Below are 18,752 nucleotides of genomic sequence, written 5' to 3'. Positions count from 1 at the left end.
AGCAGACATACAAAGCTTGTTGTCCTTGAAACCTTTCCCAGTTTTTAAAATCTGGTATTATTTCTTTTTATTATATTTCTCCATAATATAATACTTTTTTGTGCTTGCATATCAAAAACCAGACCTTGATGAACTGGCTGTGTTTGAGATGTATGGACACAATCCCACCCCCGCTGAAACCTGCTTGACACTGTGTGCCAAACATCTGGCTGGACCTGTGTGGCTGATGTCTTCTGTATGGTCTGCAGTAAGCATTTGTATATGTATTGCTTTTGAGTTCATCTTCCTAACATGCGTCACAAAGAAAAAAACGTTTCCTCCCACGCAGTAGATGGCGCCAGGGAAACCGGTGGTGTCAGAGCTCCTGTGTGAGAAAGTTGAGGAAGAAAGAGTGGGTGGGATTTCATACAGACAGCATCAGCATAGCTTGTCTGTATCTCATATAACCATGCTCGAAAACAAACGATAAATAGATACCGTAGTAAACCAACGAATGCGCATTCGGGGGTATAATGGCTTTTGTGACGGCAAACTGGAACCCGCTGGGGGAAGCGTTTTACAGGTACGAACTAATTCCAGTTTACACTGGGTTTATTTAGATACGAGTTCCTCTCGTCGCGTTGCTGTGTCATATGACTGCCTACACGGGTCGTCTCATCTGACACTGTGACAATATTAATCGCCGAACGTACTGCTTTGGTTAATAATCAGGCTATGCATTTATATTTTGTAGCATAATACAGTGGTGACCCCCGCATCTTATGAACACATTTTTATTAGATTAGATTTGGGATTTAACTGGAGGTTACTGTCAGTAGGATTTTGACTGGCATTAAGGCGTCTGACAACTGTTTAATTAATTTCCCGTTAAACTAGTGGCAGCAGGCATTAATTAGAAGGAAAACAAAACAAAGATATAACTCATACAACATTACAGTATCGCTTTCATGTGCAGTAGATTATTATTTTTTCTTGCCTCATTGATGTTTTTTTTTTTTTCAATGATACGTTTTCTACACTCTCATTCATAAATTCTCATGTATGAACGAATAACAAACGTGTTGCATTTCATGCAGTATTTGTTCCAATACTGGAATACTGATCCCAGCACTAAAGTGAATCTGTGACGCAACTTTGTGTTTTCAGGAAGATCGAGCTGTATGAGATGGGATGGAACCTCCGAGAAGGGCTGAAGGACTGCCTCATTGCAGCCGCCCCGTACGGGGGCCCTATAGGTGGGCACATCCAGCTGTTTACATGTTCCAGGAGCTACCCTCCTAAAATCTTATCATAGTAAAAACATAGCAAATGGTAATGAAGCATAGTGAAAAGAAAGCTTGGTACAGCATAGAGAGGCCCCTATGCTCACCTGTTTGCTTGTTCCTTGTGCTGTTTGCTGTGTGCTCGTTTGCTGTGCTGTGTGCTCACCTGTGTGCTTGTTCCCTGTAGCCCTGCTGAAGGAGAGTCAGAGACGGGAGCGCTCTGCCAGTGCCAGGCCCCTGCTTGAGATCTACTCAGCTGCTGGAGTGCCCATGGCCAGCTTCCCGGTACGACGCTACCTCATTCACTGACAGGTTGTTCAGGGAAAACACACTAAGACGTCTAGACACGCACGCACGCACACACACACACAGTTTCTCAACAGTACCAGGGTGAGGGAAATTAAAGGAGGTGCACATTTATCTTCCTCACAGAAATAAACACCAAATCTGATACATTAAAATGTCATCAAGAACCCATGCAGAGGTGTTGTTTAACACCTTGTTAAGCACTAGTTCAATGTATTGTCAGATTTTTCAAAGTGCCAACAATGGTGACTGTCACTGGCTCTAAAGTACTCTTGGATTACATCCTGCTTTCTTTGAAATGTTTCTGTGAAATAAAGACAGCCCTTGCTCATGTATAAAGACCATTGCTGAGTCGTCTATGAGTACAGAATGACCAGCGGTGGTTTGGAGACAGTGGGTCGTTGTCTTGATTGTTTTCGCTGTGTGTTTGCAGTGGAAGAGTGGTGTGGTGGTGCACATTGGCTGGACAGTCAGTGATGACCTGCTGTGCATTCAGGAGGACGGCACCGTGCTGATCTACGACATGTTCGGCAACTTCCGCCGGCACTTCAGCATGGGCAATGTGAGTACACCTGCACCTACACCACCCAACACAGTACAGCACCGTCACCTGCACCTACACCACCCAACACAGTACAGCACCATCACCTGCACCTACACCACCCGACACAGTACAGCACCGTCACCTGCACCTACACCACCCGACACAGTACAGCACCGTCACCTGCACCTACACCACCCGACACAGTACAGCACCGTCACCTGCACCTACACCACCCGACACAGTACAGCACCGTCACCTGCACCTCACACCACCCACCCGACACAGTACAGCACCGTCACCTGCACCTACACCACCCGACACAGTACAGCACCGTCACCTGCACCTACACCACCCGACACAGTACAGCACCGTCACCTGCACCTACACCACCCGACACACCGTACACCTACACCACCTGCACCTACACCACCCGACACAGTCACCCGTCACCTGCACCTACACCACCCGACACAGTACAGCACCGTCACCTGCACCTACACCACCCGACACAGTACAGCACCGTCACCTGCACCTACACCACCCGACACAGTACAGCACCGTCACCTGCACCTACACCACCCGACACAGTACAGCACCGTCACCTGCACCTACACCACCCGACACAGTACAGCACCGTCACCTGCACCTACACCACCCGACACAGTACAGCACCGTCACCTGCACCTACACCACCCGACACAGTACAGCACCGTCACCTGCACCTACACCACCCGACACAGTACAGCACCGTCACCTGCACCTACACCACCCGACACAGTACAGCACCTTCACCTGCACCTACACCACCCGACACAGTACAGCACCTTCACCTGCACCTACACCACCCGACACAGTACAGCACCGTCACCTGCACCTACACCACCCGACACAGTACAGCACCGTCACCTGCACCTACACCACCCGACACAGTACAGCACCGTCACCTGCACCTACACCACCCGACACAGTACAGCACCGTCACCTGCACCTACACCACCCGACACAGTACAGCACCGTCACCTGCACCTACACCACCCGACACAGTACAGCACCGTCACCTGCACCTACACCTACACCACCCAACACAGTACAGCACCGTCACCTGCACCTACACCACCCACCTACACAGTACAGCACCGTCACCTGCACCTACACCACCCGACACAGTACAGCACCGTCACCTGCACCTACACCACCCGACACAGTACAGCACCGTCACCTGCACCTACACCACCCGACACAGTACAGCACCGTCACCTGCACCTACACCACCCGACACAGTACAGCACCGTCACCTGCACCTACACCACCCGACACAGTACAGCACCGTCACCTGCACCTACACCACCCGACACAGTACAGCACCGTCACCTGCACCTACACCACCCGACACAGTACAGCACCGTCACCTGCACCTACACCACCCGACACAGTACAGCACCGTCACCTGCACCTACACCACCCGACACAGTACAGCACCGGCACCTGCACCTACACCACCCGACACAGTACAGCACCGTCACCTGCACCTACACCACCCGACACAGTACAGCACCGTCACCTGCACCTACACCACCCGACACAGTACAGCACCGTCACCTGCACCTACACCACCCGACACAGTACAGCACCTTCACCTGCACCTACACCACCCGACACAGTACAGCACCGTCACCTGCACCTACACCACCCGACACAGTACAGCACCGTCACCTGCACCTACACCACCCGACACAGTACAGCACCGTCACCTGCACCTACACCACCCGACACAGTACAGCACCGTCACCTGCACCTACACCACCCGACACAGTACAGCACCGTCACCTGCACCTACACCACCCGACACAGTACAGCACCGTCACCTGCACCTACACCACCCGACACAGTACAGCACCGTCACCTGCACCTACACCACCCGACACAGTACAGCACCGTCACCTGCACCTACACCACCCAACACAGTACAGCACCGTCACCTGCACCTACACCACCATCACCTGCACCTACACCACCCAACACAGATGCCATGATAATACCCCACCATGCCTACCTCTATAACCACACAGAGACTCCATGCGTGCAGCTTGGAGCAGATCCAGTGAACTCTTGTTTGTTTACTTGCAGGAAGTGTTGCAGAATCAAGTGATTGAAGCCAAGGTGTACCACTCTGCCTATGGAACTGGGGTTGCCATAGTGACCGGAGAGTTCCGATTCACCCTGGCTACCAACATTGATGACCTAAAACTGCGCCGCCTGCCAGAGGTCCCAGGTGCTGCAGCCAGGAGCTGCTCAGTACACCGTCTGCTGAGTTTATCATGATTAATGTGAAGAACAGCACAGCTTGTATTACATTCCAATTTGAATTATTTATATAGCACCTTTCATACCACAGTATCTCAAAGCTCTTTGCATGTCGGTTGCAGGGTGGGAGACGGGTGTGGGTGTGGGTGTGGTCCCAGTGCACACAGCTTTATTAAAGTGATTGTAGCTAACAAAATAATAAATCTTACCTGTCATGCAGTTCCATTCACTATGGGTCTCAAATGTTCAGTTTCCAAAGAGAAAAGTTTTAGCAAAAATGTATTTTCTTTTTTTTTTTTTTCATTTTAAAATATGACATCTGGTCCTACACTCGGTCAAATAAAGTTCTTAGTTTGCTTGCCTTCCCTTCCAGCAAGTCTGCATGATTTCACCTCAGCAGTGTCTTCGGCATCACACATCTTACAGGCACAGCTGGCAGAGCTCGTCAGCGAGTAGCGGAAGCAGCTGGTTGGTTACTAACAGGAAAGGCAGCCCTTGGTGGGTAGGGACAATTTCAAATGACCAGGAAAGGGTTTGCTAAAATATAGATTTCTGGCAAAACTACACATTTAGGACCTATATAGAGACGTGGTAATGCAAGCTGTAATCCTGAACAGAGGAGTGTTGTGTTCCTGTCTCTAACACAGTGGTGTGTGTGTCCGTTTCTCCACCAGGTCTGCAGGTGGCGCCGTCGTGCTGGGCTGTGCTGACGCAGGACAGACAAACCAAGGTAGTGCTGGCCAGCGGGAAAGACCTGTACGTGCTGGACAACACAGCATGCACTCCTGTGGTGAGGATTACTGTACTGTACACTGCTACACACCCACACACATGCTTATACGCTGATACACACACAGCCTGTACTCCTGTGATGAGGATTACTGTATGTACACTGCTACACACCCACACACAGCCTGCACTCCAGTGGTGAGGATTTCTGTACTGTACACTGCTACACACCCACACACGTGTGTACATGCTGATACACACACTACTCCAGTGGTGAGGGTCATTGCGCACACACACTGACACACACACAATTTCTTTATCCTGTTTATTTGGACTTTGCATAGACTCCCACATAGTGTAGATTTACTGTTCTAAATCTTTACACCTCTCCCGGGTCTTCAAGTGTGTGAGTGCTCTGTCTCCTCTCCTCCACTCTCAGACCCCCCCAGGGATAGACCCCCAGGTTAGCAGCTACTTTCAGATGGCAGCGTCCTTCAACTACAAGTACCTGGCACTGTTCACAGACACCGGGCATGTGTGGATGGGCACCTCCAACCTCAAGGTAACAGTTTACTGCAGTAAATTTGCATGCTAATTTTGCAGTTTCCCAGTGTTTCTCTCATGGTTGTGCAATGCATTCCCCATAGTGTACACTGGTTTGCAATGTTTTGAAGTTAGCTTTGCCATACCTCTCTCAGAGCTTAACAATGGTTATCTGCCCTTTACCATGACTTCACTGTGCTTTATTCCACTTTGCTGTTGTAAGGGCATTGGAGTGAGTGGGGATGCTGTGCTGCTGTCACGTAGTCTTGTTTATGTCAGGCTCCCATTAACACTCTGTCACTCCCAGTTTCTCTGTTTTTTTTCTGTTCCAGGAGAAGCTCAGTGAATTTGACACCAAAATCCACAGCCCTCCGAAGCAGATGGTGTGGTGAGGGGGGCTCACCTAGAAAGAGGGTTTTCTAGTATATATATATATATATATATATATATATATATATATATATATATATATATATATATATATATATATATATATATATATATATATATATATATATATATAGTACCAGTCAAAAGTTTGAGTACACTTGCTGGAAACTAGGTTTTTCTATACGTTTCTGTAAATACTTGCAAATGAAAACACATGTTACAATATACAAAACAAAAGGAGTATCAAAGCAATGTTCAAGAAAATTGAAAATTGTCTCTAAATCTTGGATTCCTCAAAATAGCCACCCTTTGTCATAATAACAGCCTCACAAACACGAGGTATTCGGTTAACAACTTTCAGCAGGAAATCACCCGACATGTCTACCCAGCTATTCTGCAGCAATTCCAAGAGATGTAGGGCACTTCTGGGTAGCTTTGCTTTGACTCTTCTGTCCAGTTCGTCACATGCAAGTTCTATGGGATTGAGATCTGGAGACTGGGCAGGCCAGATCATTAGGTTGAGTTGTCCTTCACTTTCCTTCTTCGCCAGATAGTTCTTGCACAACTTTGAGGTGTGTTTCGGGTCATTATCTTGCTGAAGAATGAAGGACTGCCCAACTAGCCGTAATCCTGATGGAATGGCATGCCTCTGAAGTATGCTATGATAGCCATGCTGGTTGAGCTTGCCATGAACTTGGTAAAGATCAACAACTCTGTCACCAGCAAAGCAACCCCAGACCATGACACTGCCTCCTCCATGCTTGACAGTGGGAACCACACATGCAGAACTCATGCGCTCACCCTCTTACAAAACCGTCTTACAAATACTCGGCGGTTGGACCCAAATATTTCAAATTTTGACTCATCGGTCCATAAGACCGACTTCCACATCCTCAGACGTCCAGTTTCTGTGTTTTTTGGCCCAGACAAGTCTCTTCATCTTATTCTGCGCTCTTAACAATGGTTTCTTTGCAGCAATTCTTCCAGTTAGGCCAGCTTCACGCAATCTCCTCTGAACAGTTGATGTTGAAACATCTGTACTTGTAGTAGCATTTAGCTGAGCTTGTATTTCAGGGGCGGTTAATGGCTGGTTTCGCAGACTTGTGACTCGATTGAACTTGTTCTCTGATTCTGAGGTCACCCTTGGCCTGCCTGACCTTGTTCGGTCCTCATGAGTGCCGGTTTCTTCAAATCGTTTGATGGTCTTGACCACAGCAGTTACAGACACTTGCAAAGTTCTTGTGATTTGTCTTAAAGATTGACCTTCATTTCTTAAAGTAATTACAGTCTTTTTTCTTTGCTTAACTGAGCGCATTTTGCCATTTTCTGCTCCCTTACATTCAGGAATGACAAACTTGTGCCTATGCTACCTATATTTATTGTAATCATGGACCCTCACTTGTTAACAGTAATTGGTGACAAAAGGTTAATTAGGTAACATGCTAGTTAACTCAGAGAACATCTAACAAAGACACTTTTATACTTAGGCCAGTGTTCTAACACAGTGTTATACACATTTCAGACTTTTAACTGACTTGGGCTTCAGACTGAAATCACCTTGCTTTGGGTGACCATTTCATTGAAACTGACAAGATTTACATTTTCATTTAAAAATTAAATTTTTGAATGCAATTCACTTATGATTATCAGCTTATATAAGTACACGTATCATATAATGAAATATTAAGTGTTTATAGACAAGTTTATACAGTTAAAAGCATAGATAATCATGAAAAACCTGGTTTCAAGCAGGTGTACTCAAACTTTTGACTGGTACTGTGTGTGTGTGTGTGTGTGTGTGTGTGTGATATATATATATATATATATATATATATATATATATATATATATATATATATATAATATTCCTTTCATAAGTATTCTTGTGTGTCAAGCAACCAGGGATAGAAATAAGATTCCTCTTGTATAGTAGTTTCATCCATTCAAGATTTTAATATGTGCTTGATTAGCCCCAGTGTATAGGTAGCAAGGCTGGGTGTGTCTTATTAAATTGATAGTAAAACCAGGAATGGATGACACTGCTATGCAGTGGGAGTGAGTGTGGTCTCCTTACCTCCAGGTGTCGCAGACCCAAGAGCCAGCAGCCCTCCGTGGTTCTGATGTGGGACAGACTGCTCTTGGTGGCTGGGAAGTGCCGAGAGAGCATCAAATATCCTGTGCAGCACTTCATATACATTGCAGTGTCAGGACTGTTAAACATCCCCTCCCCTGCAAATTCATTAGAACCCTTTATCAATATTACAATACAACGTAATACAGTACAGTTGTATTGTGAGCACATTGGTAACAGCTCATTACTGTTGTTAAACAAAGTAAGCCAGTGATTGCCATGTTCAAGAATTAGAGTAGTTACTACCAGCAAGACTCCTGTGCATGCTGTAATTGGGATTGGCTTTCCATTGTGTGTATTTCCCCTTAACCACTGTGCACGTACCACCTGGATGAGGAATCGTTCCTGGTCCCAGAGCTGGACGGGGTTCGAATCGTGAGCCGCAGCTTTCATGAGTTCCTGCATGAGGTGCCAGGTGAGCTGACTGCTGCCTGCGGGGCTCCTGAACTGCAACACACAGGGTCCTGCTGTGTCGTGAATGAAATGAGTTTGGTGGACTCAGCCTAGCCCCTGGTGGACACCCCTACCACACTTTCCAGGCAGGCAGGCTCGGAGCGGTCAGGCCTGCCTGCAGCCAGTGCCGAATCCTCAAGCACAATGTAACGCTGGGCTGCCTTGCAGGTGCCTGTGAGGAGATCTTCAAGATCGCTTCGATGGCTCCGGGGGCTCTGCTGCTGGAGGCACACAAAGAGTACCAGGTAAATCTGCCTTGTTTCATGTGCTGTAGACTGTATGTTGAACTCTCTGTGTAAATAACCCTCTCCCCTCCCCTCACCTCACCTCCCCTCCCCTCACCTCCCCGTCCCACGGTGCAGAAGGAGAGTCAGAAGGCAGACGAGTACCTGCGGGAAATCAAAGAGCAGAACCTCCTTCCTGAGGCAGTGAGGCAGTGTGTGGAGGCAGCCGGCTTTGAGCACGAGCCCGAGACACAGAAAATCCTGCTCAGGGTGAGAGAGTGAGGCAGTGTGAATGTGGGAGTCGGAGAGTGAGGCGCTGTGTGAGTGAAGAGAAGAGGCATTTCAATGCTAGTACTGTTAAAATTGTTGTGTGTATTTAAACATGAGTGTGAAGCAGTGAGACTTAATGGGAGTCAGTGAGTCAGTGGTGTGTGTTTATGGGTGATGTGTGTTTCTGTGTTGTTGTGTGTCAGTGTTATTGTGTGTTTCTGGGTTGTGTGTGTGTTTCCTTGTTATGTTGTGTTGTGTGTTTTTGTGTGTGTGTCAGTGTTGCCATATTGTCAGCGTTTCTCTCTCCCCTGCAGGCCTCATCCTTTGGGAAGTGCTTTCTCAGTAACTTCCCCCCCGAGCAGTTTGTGGGGATGTGTCTGGACCTGCGAGTCCTCAATGCGGTGCGTGACTACAGTGTGGGGATCCCGCTCACCTACGCACAGCATCCTTCACTGCGCCAACTCAACACCTGCGCGCCACTTAAACATCAAACACAAGTTTAGGGGCCCTGTTTTGATTCAAGTGCAAAGACAAATTGTAATTCAAGAAACAACGCGCATTCTTGTTCTGAGGATATTCTTGACAATTGTATAGCAGTTGAATGTTACTGTGAAATGTTGCCTTTGACCTGTGCATGTAGTTTTACAGTGTGGAGTGTAGGATGCGATGAGGCAAAGGGGAACTCCAGCAAGCACTATTTATTATTAAACATTAAACAGCTGTTTGGTATCGTGAGCTCAGATTACAGATTGTTCTCCTTGATTCAAACCTGTCCTTAACTCTGCATCCAGATACAAACAGATGACTTTGCAGGTGCTGATTGACAGGTGAGTGCTGTGCATTCATGACAAGCCTCACTGCTGGACAGACTCCCCCTGGGATTGCTGTCTGTCCAGCGCTGGGGCTGGAAACCTCAGGACATGTTTACTCCAGTCTTTAGTGAACTCATTTGAATTTAACACAAAAACTGAGAAACTGGTAACTACAGAGTGCTTAAGAGACCTTCAATCACATGATGTAGATGGCTGATACTAGTTTTGTAAAGTTTCTTCTCTTTTCACATAATAGAAGTTAAATTAAAGACTGAGAAAAACTCTTTGGAAGTATGACCCCTTGGCTTTTCCAGTCTATTACATTGCAGGACTCTGTCCCAACCAGTTCCTTAACTAATGTATGGATCTCCTGCTGTTGGAGTGCAGGGCTCTGTGTTGAGTGGCTGATGGTGTGCAGCACTGTGTTGAGTGCAGGGCTCTGTTGAATGTGGCTGATAGATTGCAGGACTCTGTGTTGAATGTGGCTGATAGATTGCAGGACTCTGTGTTGAGTGTGGCTGATAGATTGCAGGACTCTGTGTTGAGTGTGGCTGATAGATTGCAGGACTGTGTGTTTAGTGTGGCTGATAGATTGCAGGACTCTGTTGAGTGTGGCAGTTGGACTGCAGGTCCCGGTGATGTTCTAACGTTGTCTCTGTGCTGCAGACTGGTGTTCCGCCGGCTCTACCCGCTCGCCATCGAGATCTGCCGCTACCTAAAGATCCCTGAGTTTCAGGGGGTGAGCAGGGTGCTGAAACACTGGGCCTGCTTCAAGGTGAGGTGACGGAGACAGGGGAGAAGGGGAGGCAAAGACGGGGGGCAGAGGGATGGACATTGTGAGCCGTATACTGAAACACTGGGCCTGAGCCAGTGAGCGGGATACTGGCAGGGGTCAGAGTTACAGGGGGTTATGGAGGTCAGAGATATAGAGACACATGGACACACACATGCTGCAACACTGACATACAGGGACAATGACAAGGAGTGAGGTGGGAATCACCGGACAGACAGACAAACAGGGTACATCAGAGTATGTGAATGTTGACCCCGGGTTCTTTCTGTCTCCAGGTACAGCAGAAGGAGGAGCCTGATGATGTCATAGCTTGCGCCATCAACCAGAAGCTGGGCGACATGGCAAGCATCTCGTACTCAGAGATCGCAGCGAGGGCATACGAGTGTGGCAGGACTGAGCTGGCTATCAAGGTGAGGGGGGACAGGAGAGGGAGAACAGAGGGGAGAGGAATAAGATAGAACAGGAGGGAGAGGGATGAGATAGAACAGGAGAGGGGTGAGGATCAGTGTGATGGTTGTTGTTGACCAGCTCCCTCTGTTCCTCTCGCAGCTCTTGGAGTTTGAACCCCGGTCAGGAGAGCAGGTGCCTCTGCTGCTGAAGATGAAGAGAAGCCAGCTGGCCCTGAGCAAAGCCATCGAGAGCGGGGACACTGACCTGGGTATGACCCCTGGAGCCTTGGCCACTGCAGGCTTCATACAGCTGCTTCTTTACTGTTATTTATTTGAGTTAAAAATGCATTTTTGTAAGGTAATTGGAAACAGACTTTTTTGCTCCTTAGTGTGCAAGTCCCCACTGTCCACAGTTGCTTCTTTTTTTCACGCCCCATTCCTTCCCCCTTTTTCGCTACTCTCTCTGTGTGCACAGCGATTTCATTATTCGGCCCACTCTCTCTCTCTGACTCTCTCAGTGTACATGGTGGTGACCTACCTGAAGAATGAGATGAACCGAGGGGATTTCTTCATGACTCTGCGGAACCAGCCAGTCGCGCTCAGCCTCTACAGACAGGTAACCAGACCACAGCAAGCTGTCCATACCCAGCAAGAATGGCTCAGGTAGAAGCTTTCAACATTTCTTACACTTTACGTGGCCACCAGGGGTTACTGGTATGACCTAAGGCAGTGGCTCCCGACCCTGGTCCAACCGAGTTCTCAGTTACTTAACTAGACCTGTAGTCGAACTGATAAGTTGCTTAATTAGACCTTTTTTTAATTATTTTCAGCTCTTAAACAGTTGCAGACTTCAAGTTACTTATAAAATGTTATAACTAACGTGAAATCTGCAACTATTAGAGCTGGAAACAATTAAAGATCTAATTAAACAAATTATCAGTTCAATTAAGGGTCTAGTTGAGTAATTGAGAGCTCAGTTGGAATGAAAACCAGCAGACACAGTGGGTCCTCAGGACCGGTTTGGGAACCACTGCCCTAAGGGATGATGTTTTGTCTGTCAGTTCGATTTGTACTAGGAGACTAGCCTGTAGGTTCAGGAGACTCAGTTGTGTAAAGATGGGGAATACAAGGAGAGCTTGCAGGAGGGTACAGGGACCAGCAGAAGGATTGCTGGTTATTCATTTTCTCAGTGTCTCAGTTCTTTAAGCACATTGTGAAGGATAGCTTGCGGGAGAGTGGAGAGTATTGATGTTTGTTTTTTGCCCTGTGTCTCAGTTCTGTAAGCACCAGGAGCAGAACACGCTGAAGGACCTCTTCAACCAGGACGATGATCACCAGGAACTGGGCAACTTCTACGTGCGAGCCAGCTACAGGGAGGGGGTAAGGAGAGGAGGGGGAACCCACTAGTGAGTCAGTTACAGGGAGGGGGTAAGGAGGGGATGGAGAACCCACCGGTGAGTCAGCTACAGGGATGGGGTAAGGAGAGGAGTGGAAGGGCAGTGTGGACGGGAGAGTGAGGGGTTGGGATGGGTATTTTCCTGGACTGGTACCAAGATTGTTTTTCTTTCAGAGTGTCGAGGCTCGGATGGTAGCGCTGCAGAACGCCGTGGACGAGTTTAACAAAGCCAAGAACGAGTTCTCTGCCAAGGTGAGCAGTGCTGAGCGCATCGAAAAGAGAACTGCACTCAACACTGCAGAGCTGTATACAGGTGTATAGGAAAGATAACTGCACTCAGCATTGCAGAGCTGTATACAGGTCTATAGGAAAGAGAACTCCAGGTCTATAGGAAAGAGAACTGCACTCAACACTGCAGAGCTGTATACAGGTCTATAGGAAAGAGAACTGTACTCAACACTGCAGAGCTGTATACAGGTCTATAGGAAAGAGAATGTCTCTGAACACTGCAGAGCTGTATACAGGTCTATAGGAAAGAGAATGTCTCTGAACACTGCAGAGCTGTATACAGGTCTATAGGAAAGAGAATGTCTCTGAACACTGCAGAGCTGTATACAGGTCTATAGGAAAGAGAACTGCACTCAACACTGCAGAGCTGTATACAGGTCTATAGGAAAGAGAACTGCACTCAACACTGCAGAGCTGTATACAGGTCTATAGGAAAGAGAACTGCACTCAACACTGCAGAGCTGTATACAGGTCTATAGGAAAGAGAACTGCACTCAACACTGCAGAGCTGTATACAGGTCTATAGGAAAGAGAACTGCACTCAACACTGCAGAGCTGTATACAGGTCTATAGGAAAGAGAACTGTCTCTCAACACTGCAGAGCTGTATACAGGTCTATAGGAAAGAGAATGTATCTTAACACTGCAGAGCTGTATACAGGTCTATAGGAAAGAGAATGCAGAGCTGTATACAGGTCTATAGGAAAGAGAATGTATCTTAACACTGCAGAGCTGTATACAGGTCTATAGGAAAGAGAATGTCTCTGAACACTGCAGAGCTGTATACAGGTCTATAAGAAAGAGAATGTATCTTAACACTGCAGAGCTGTATACAGGTCTATAGGAAAGAGAATGTCAACACTGCAGAGCTGTATACAGGTCTATAGGAAAGAGAATGCACTCAACACTGCAGAGCTGTATAGAGGTCTATAGGAAAGAGAACTCCACTCTCAACACTGCAGAGCTGTATACAGGTCTATAGGAAAGAGAACTGCACTCAACACTGCAGAGCTGTATACAGGTCTATAGGAAAGAGAATGTCTCTGAACACTGCAGAGCTGTATACAGGTCTATAGGAAAGAGAACTGCACTCAACACTGCAGAGCTGTATACAGGTCTATAGGAAAGAGAATGTCTCTGAACACTGCAGAGCTGTATACAGGTCTATAGGAAAGAGAACTGCACTCAACACTGCAGAGCTGTATACAGGTCTATAGGAAAGAGAATGTCACTCAACACTGCAGAGCTGTATACAGGTCTATAGGAAAGAGAATGTCTCTGAACACTGCAGAGCTGTATACAGGTCTGTAGGAAAGAGAATGTCTCTGAACACTGCAGAGCTGTATACAGGTCTATAGGAAAGAGAACTGCACTCAACACTGCAGAGCTGTATACAGGTCTATAGGAAAGAGAACTGTCTCTGAACACTGCAGAGCTGTATACAGGTCTATAGGAAAGAGAATGCATCTGAACACTGCAGAGCTGTATACAGGTCTATAGGAAAGAGAATGCAACACTGCAGAGCTGTATACAGGTCTATAGGAAAGAGAACTGTCACTCAACACTGCAGAGCTGTATACAGGTCTATAGGAAAGAGAATGTATCTCAACACTGCAGAGCTGTATACAGGTCTATAGGAAAGAGAATGTCTCTCAACACTGCAGAGCTGTATACAGGTCTATAGGAAAGAGAATGTATCTTAACACTGCAGAGCTGTATACAGGTCTATAGGAAAGAGAATGTCTCTGAACACTGCAGAGCTGTATACAGGTCTATAGGAAAGAGAATGTATCTTAACACTGCAGAGCTGTATACAGGTCTATAGGAAAGAGAATGTCTCTGAACACTGCAGAGCTGTATACAGGTCTATAAGAAAGAGAATGTATCTTAACACTGCAGAGCTGTATACAGGTCTATAGGAAAGAGAATGTATCTCAACACTGCAGAGCTGTATACAGGTCTATATAGGAAAAGAGAATGTTCTCTGTAACACGGCACGTCTCGACATATGTCCAGGTATCCTCATAGGAACAGAGACTTGTGACGTCTCGACATAGGAAAAGAGATATCCTTTCTCTCCCTGAAAGGAAAGACTTGTGACGTCTCGACCGTATACAGGTCTCAGATAGCCTTTGTCTTTATGTCTATAGGAAAGGAGAATGTGACGTCTCGAACATGTGCAGAGCTGTATACAGGTCTCTTACAGAGAATGTATAATATTAAGATATGCAGAGCTGCATCGAATGTGGTCTCGCCATAGGAAGATATCCTTTCCTCGTTAACAAGAATACTGTGACGCGTCTCGACATTGTCTCTATATCACTGAACATGAGCTTCCGTACGTCTCGACATATGGTCCACGAAATCCTTTTCTCTTAAAGCTGCACACTGCAGAGCTGTATACAGGTCTATAGGAAAGAGAATGTATCTTAACACTGCAGAGCTGTATACAGGTCTATAGGAAAGAGAATGTCTCTGAACACTGCAGAGCTGTATACAGGTCTATAAGAAAGAGAATGAACACTGCAGAGCTGTATACAGGTCTATAGGAAAGAGAATGTCTCTGAACACTGCAGAGCTGTATACAGGTCTATAAGAAAGAGAATGTATCTTAACACTGCAGAGCTGTATACAGGTCTATAGGAAAGAGAATGTATCTTAACACTGCAGGGCACTAAACAAATACCACTCATCTAACATGTGTATCCATGTCTGTTTGTGTTTGTTTTCTTCAGGCTACGGAGGAGCAAATGAAACTTCTGCGGTGGCAGCATCGCTTCCAGGAGGAGTTTGACAAGCCCTACCTGGACCGCTCCCTCCACGAGACTGTGTGCTCACTGCTGGTGGACGGCAAGCACAAGCAGGCAGAACAGCTGTACAAGGACTTCCGCATCCCGGACAAGAGGTGCGGCAGGGCTCAGAGCAGGAGCGGTGTGCGGGGTACAGGGTTATACCTGCAGCAGGGTCTGTCTGTCTGTCTCTCCCTCCTTTTCCTGGATGCTGTCTGTCTGTCTCTCATTCTCCTGGATCCTGTCTGTCTGTCTTCACTCCTCGTGTATCCTGTCTGTCTGTCTCTCCTTCTCCTGGATCCTTTCTCCCTCACCTGACCTCTTCACTCTCCTGACGTATCTCCTGCCTGTCCGTCAGGTTCTGGTGGTTGAAGATCTCTGCTCTGGCCGAGACGCAGGACTGGGAGGAGCTGGAGAAGTTCTCCAAGAGTAAGAAGTCTCCGATCGGGTACCTGGTACGTTAACCCCACGTCCTGCTTCCTGCACCTGGCGGAATGCTAGCCAGGCTCTGAACTGTGATAAGTCATTGATTCACACAGAGCTAGGGACAGGTTCACATGCAGGAGAGAAAACAAACTGATCAATCACTCGTTTAACTAACAGCCTTTGGAATGTATTGAGGTTGGATTGGACAGTGTTGTGTGTAGATGGGGAATATCGAGAGGATACACGATGATTCTAATCAGTGAGTGAGGGAAGAGAGAAACACAGAGGCATGGGGTCTTTACTCACCAGCTGAGTTTCCCACCAACAACCTCCTTGTATGTTCTGTTTATACCTCACGGAATTAACTGACTCAATGAAATAATTTCTTTTTGTTATATGGAACACTGCTTTGAGGAGCTTTGAATTAAAAGCCTGGCAAAGCGGCTTTTACTTACAGGTACAAGCTGGCCACTAAATGCTTACAAAATAGTAACAGCTGAGATCTCCAGGCAACATCAGATCTAATGTTTTACAGGGGTGACCTGAGAACACACTAACTTTGTTTTCTTTTCTTCAACAGCCTTTTGTAGAGATCTGTGTAAAGCACCACAACAAGTACGAAGCGAAGAAATATGTGTCCAAAGTGACCCTGGATCAGAAAGTGAAGGCTCATCTAGCGGTGGGGTGAGTACTGCCAGCCCTGCCTGACTAGGGGAGGGGAAGGGGAGGCAGGGCTGTGTCTGGGTGAAGTGAAGCGGTGGGGTGAGTACTGCCAGCCCTGCCTGACTGGGGGAGGGGAAGGGGAGGCAGGGCTCTGTCCAGGTGAAGTGTAGCGGTGGGGTGAGTACTGCCAGCCCTGCCTGACTGGGGGAGGGGGGGGGGGGGGCAGGGCTCTGTCCAGGTGAAGTGTAGCGGTGGGGTGAGTACTGCCAGCCCTGCCTGACTGGGGGAGGGGGGGAGGGCAGGGCTCTGTCCAGGTGAAGTGTAGCGGTGGGGTGAGTACTGCCAGCCCTGCCTGACTGGGGGAGGGGGGGAGGGCAGGGCTCTGTCCAGGTGAAGTGTAGCGGTGGGGTGAGTACTGCCAGCCCTGCCTGACTGGGGGAGGGGGGGAGGGGGGGGGGGGTGGGGGTGGGGTGAGTACTGCCAGCCCTCCTGACTGGGGGAGGGGGGGAGGGCAGGGCTCTGTCCAGGTGAAGTGTAGCGGTGGGGTGAGTACTGCCAGCCCTGCCTGACTGGGGGAGGGGGGGAGGGCAGGGCTCTGTCCAGGTGAAGTGTAGCGGTGGGGTGAGTACTGCCAGCCCTGCCTGACTGGGGGAGGGGGGGAGGGCAGGGCTCTGTCCAGGTGAAGTGTAGCGGTGGGGTGAGTACTGCCAGCCCTGCCTGACTGGGGGAGGGGGGGAGGGCAGGGCTCTGTCCAGGTGAAGTGTAGCGGTGGGGTGAGTACTGCCAGCCCTGCCTGACTGGGGGAGGGGGGGAGGGCAGGGCTCTGTCCAGGTGAAGTGTAGCGGTGGGGTGAGTACTGCCAGCCCTGCCTGACTGGGGGAGGGGGGGAGGGCAGGGCTCTGTCCAGGTGAAGTGTATTATAGTGTTTTAATGTTTTGAAAAGACTACGTAGAAGCAAGTGCAGCATATTAATGATGTGTTTTTAAATATTGTTTGATGAGCACAAAATGGAGCTTCTTTTAGTGCAGTTGCTGCTATTTATAGAGCGTTTTAGTAAAATGTAAATTATTTAAGAACGCCCTGGTAGAAACTGAAAACAGTAGACGTCAGCATTGTGGAGACAGGGTCTCAAATGAACACGGTTGATGTTTTTGCTCAGTTTCAGTTCTGTAAACACTTGAGATCCTGATACATGGCGCTTCAGTTCTTCAAGACTGGTGACTCCTGATGCTGCACTGACCGCTACAATTGTAATATATTTAATGAAGTTGTGTGTTGGGTGTCTGTTGTTCCTGTAAGAGATGTTGTGTAGCGAATGCTCGGTTCTTTTGTAAGAACAGGCTGCCTGCTGTGAAGGCAGCGTGACTCAGGCTGCTCTGTGTTGCTCAGGGATCTGGAGCAGGCAGTGGAGGCTGCGATTGACAGGAGGAGTGAGAGCGAACTGAACCTGGTCCTGTCACGCTGCACCCCCACCACCGACCGGGCCCTGCTGGACAAAATCAACCGGGCACGGGCCGGAGCACTCAAGAAATAACCAGCCAGGAGCCACAGGATCGGGGTTCAAAACACACACTTTGTATCCCTTGAAGGTTGGGGTTGTTACTGGAGCAAAGACATACTGTTAATGAGATGCCATGTCTTGGCTTGGCGTGTCTTACTTATTAACCTTTCTTTGTAAAATATTTCCAATATTAAATGTGTTTAACTCCTCCACGGTGCTGTTCTCGTTTGTTTGTTTGGGTCGTATTTAAACATTTCCAGTGACACCTAATTAGACACGGGACATGATGTCTTGGAATTCTGATTCTGATTTCTCGTTAGTGATTTATAATGTGTTAACACAGGCTGCTGTCCCAATACTGTGGCGACAAAAACACACACTGTAGATTATATTTATATTATATTTTAATATATATAAAACAGATAAAACATAACCAATGCAAGGCTATGTGCTTACTGTATCAGAAACTCACAGTTAGCAGATTGTCACAACTTTCAATGGCCTTTTCAAAATAACACTGACGTACAATTTCATACTGTA

General features: G+C 47.7%; 1 protein-coding gene across 1 annotated transcript; it reads left to right on the top strand.

The window, feature by feature from the left end:
* The first annotated feature begins 371 nt into the window (after positions 1–371).
* On the top strand, positions 372–18,422 carry LOC121323280 (vacuolar protein sorting-associated protein 16 homolog). The gene is made up of 24 exons (XM_041264247.1): positions 372–562; positions 1,147–1,235; positions 1,450–1,547; positions 2,002–2,130; positions 4,240–4,384; positions 5,091–5,206; positions 5,585–5,707; positions 6,021–6,076; positions 8,159–8,248; positions 8,530–8,624; positions 8,831–8,907; positions 9,025–9,156; positions 9,471–9,598; positions 9,948–9,983; positions 10,635–10,743; positions 11,037–11,171; positions 11,311–11,419; positions 11,669–11,766; positions 12,426–12,530; positions 12,721–12,798; positions 15,569–15,738; positions 15,981–16,077; positions 16,629–16,732; positions 18,101–18,422. Exons 1-24 carry the CDS (start codon positions 513–515, stop codon positions 18,243–18,245), a joined length of 2,514 nt encoding a protein of 837 aa, XP_041120181.1. The 5' UTR covers positions 372–512; the 3' UTR covers positions 18,246–18,422.
* Positions 18,423–18,752: the final 330 nt, after the last annotated feature.

This window comes from Polyodon spathula, chromosome 11 (genome assembly GCF_017654505.1).
Source record: "Polyodon spathula isolate WHYD16114869_AA chromosome 11, ASM1765450v1, whole genome shotgun sequence".
In the NCBI taxonomy this organism is placed as follows: Eukaryota; Metazoa; Chordata; class Actinopteri; order Acipenseriformes; family Polyodontidae; genus Polyodon; species Polyodon spathula.
This window is presented reverse-complemented; position numbering and strand designations above follow the sequence as displayed.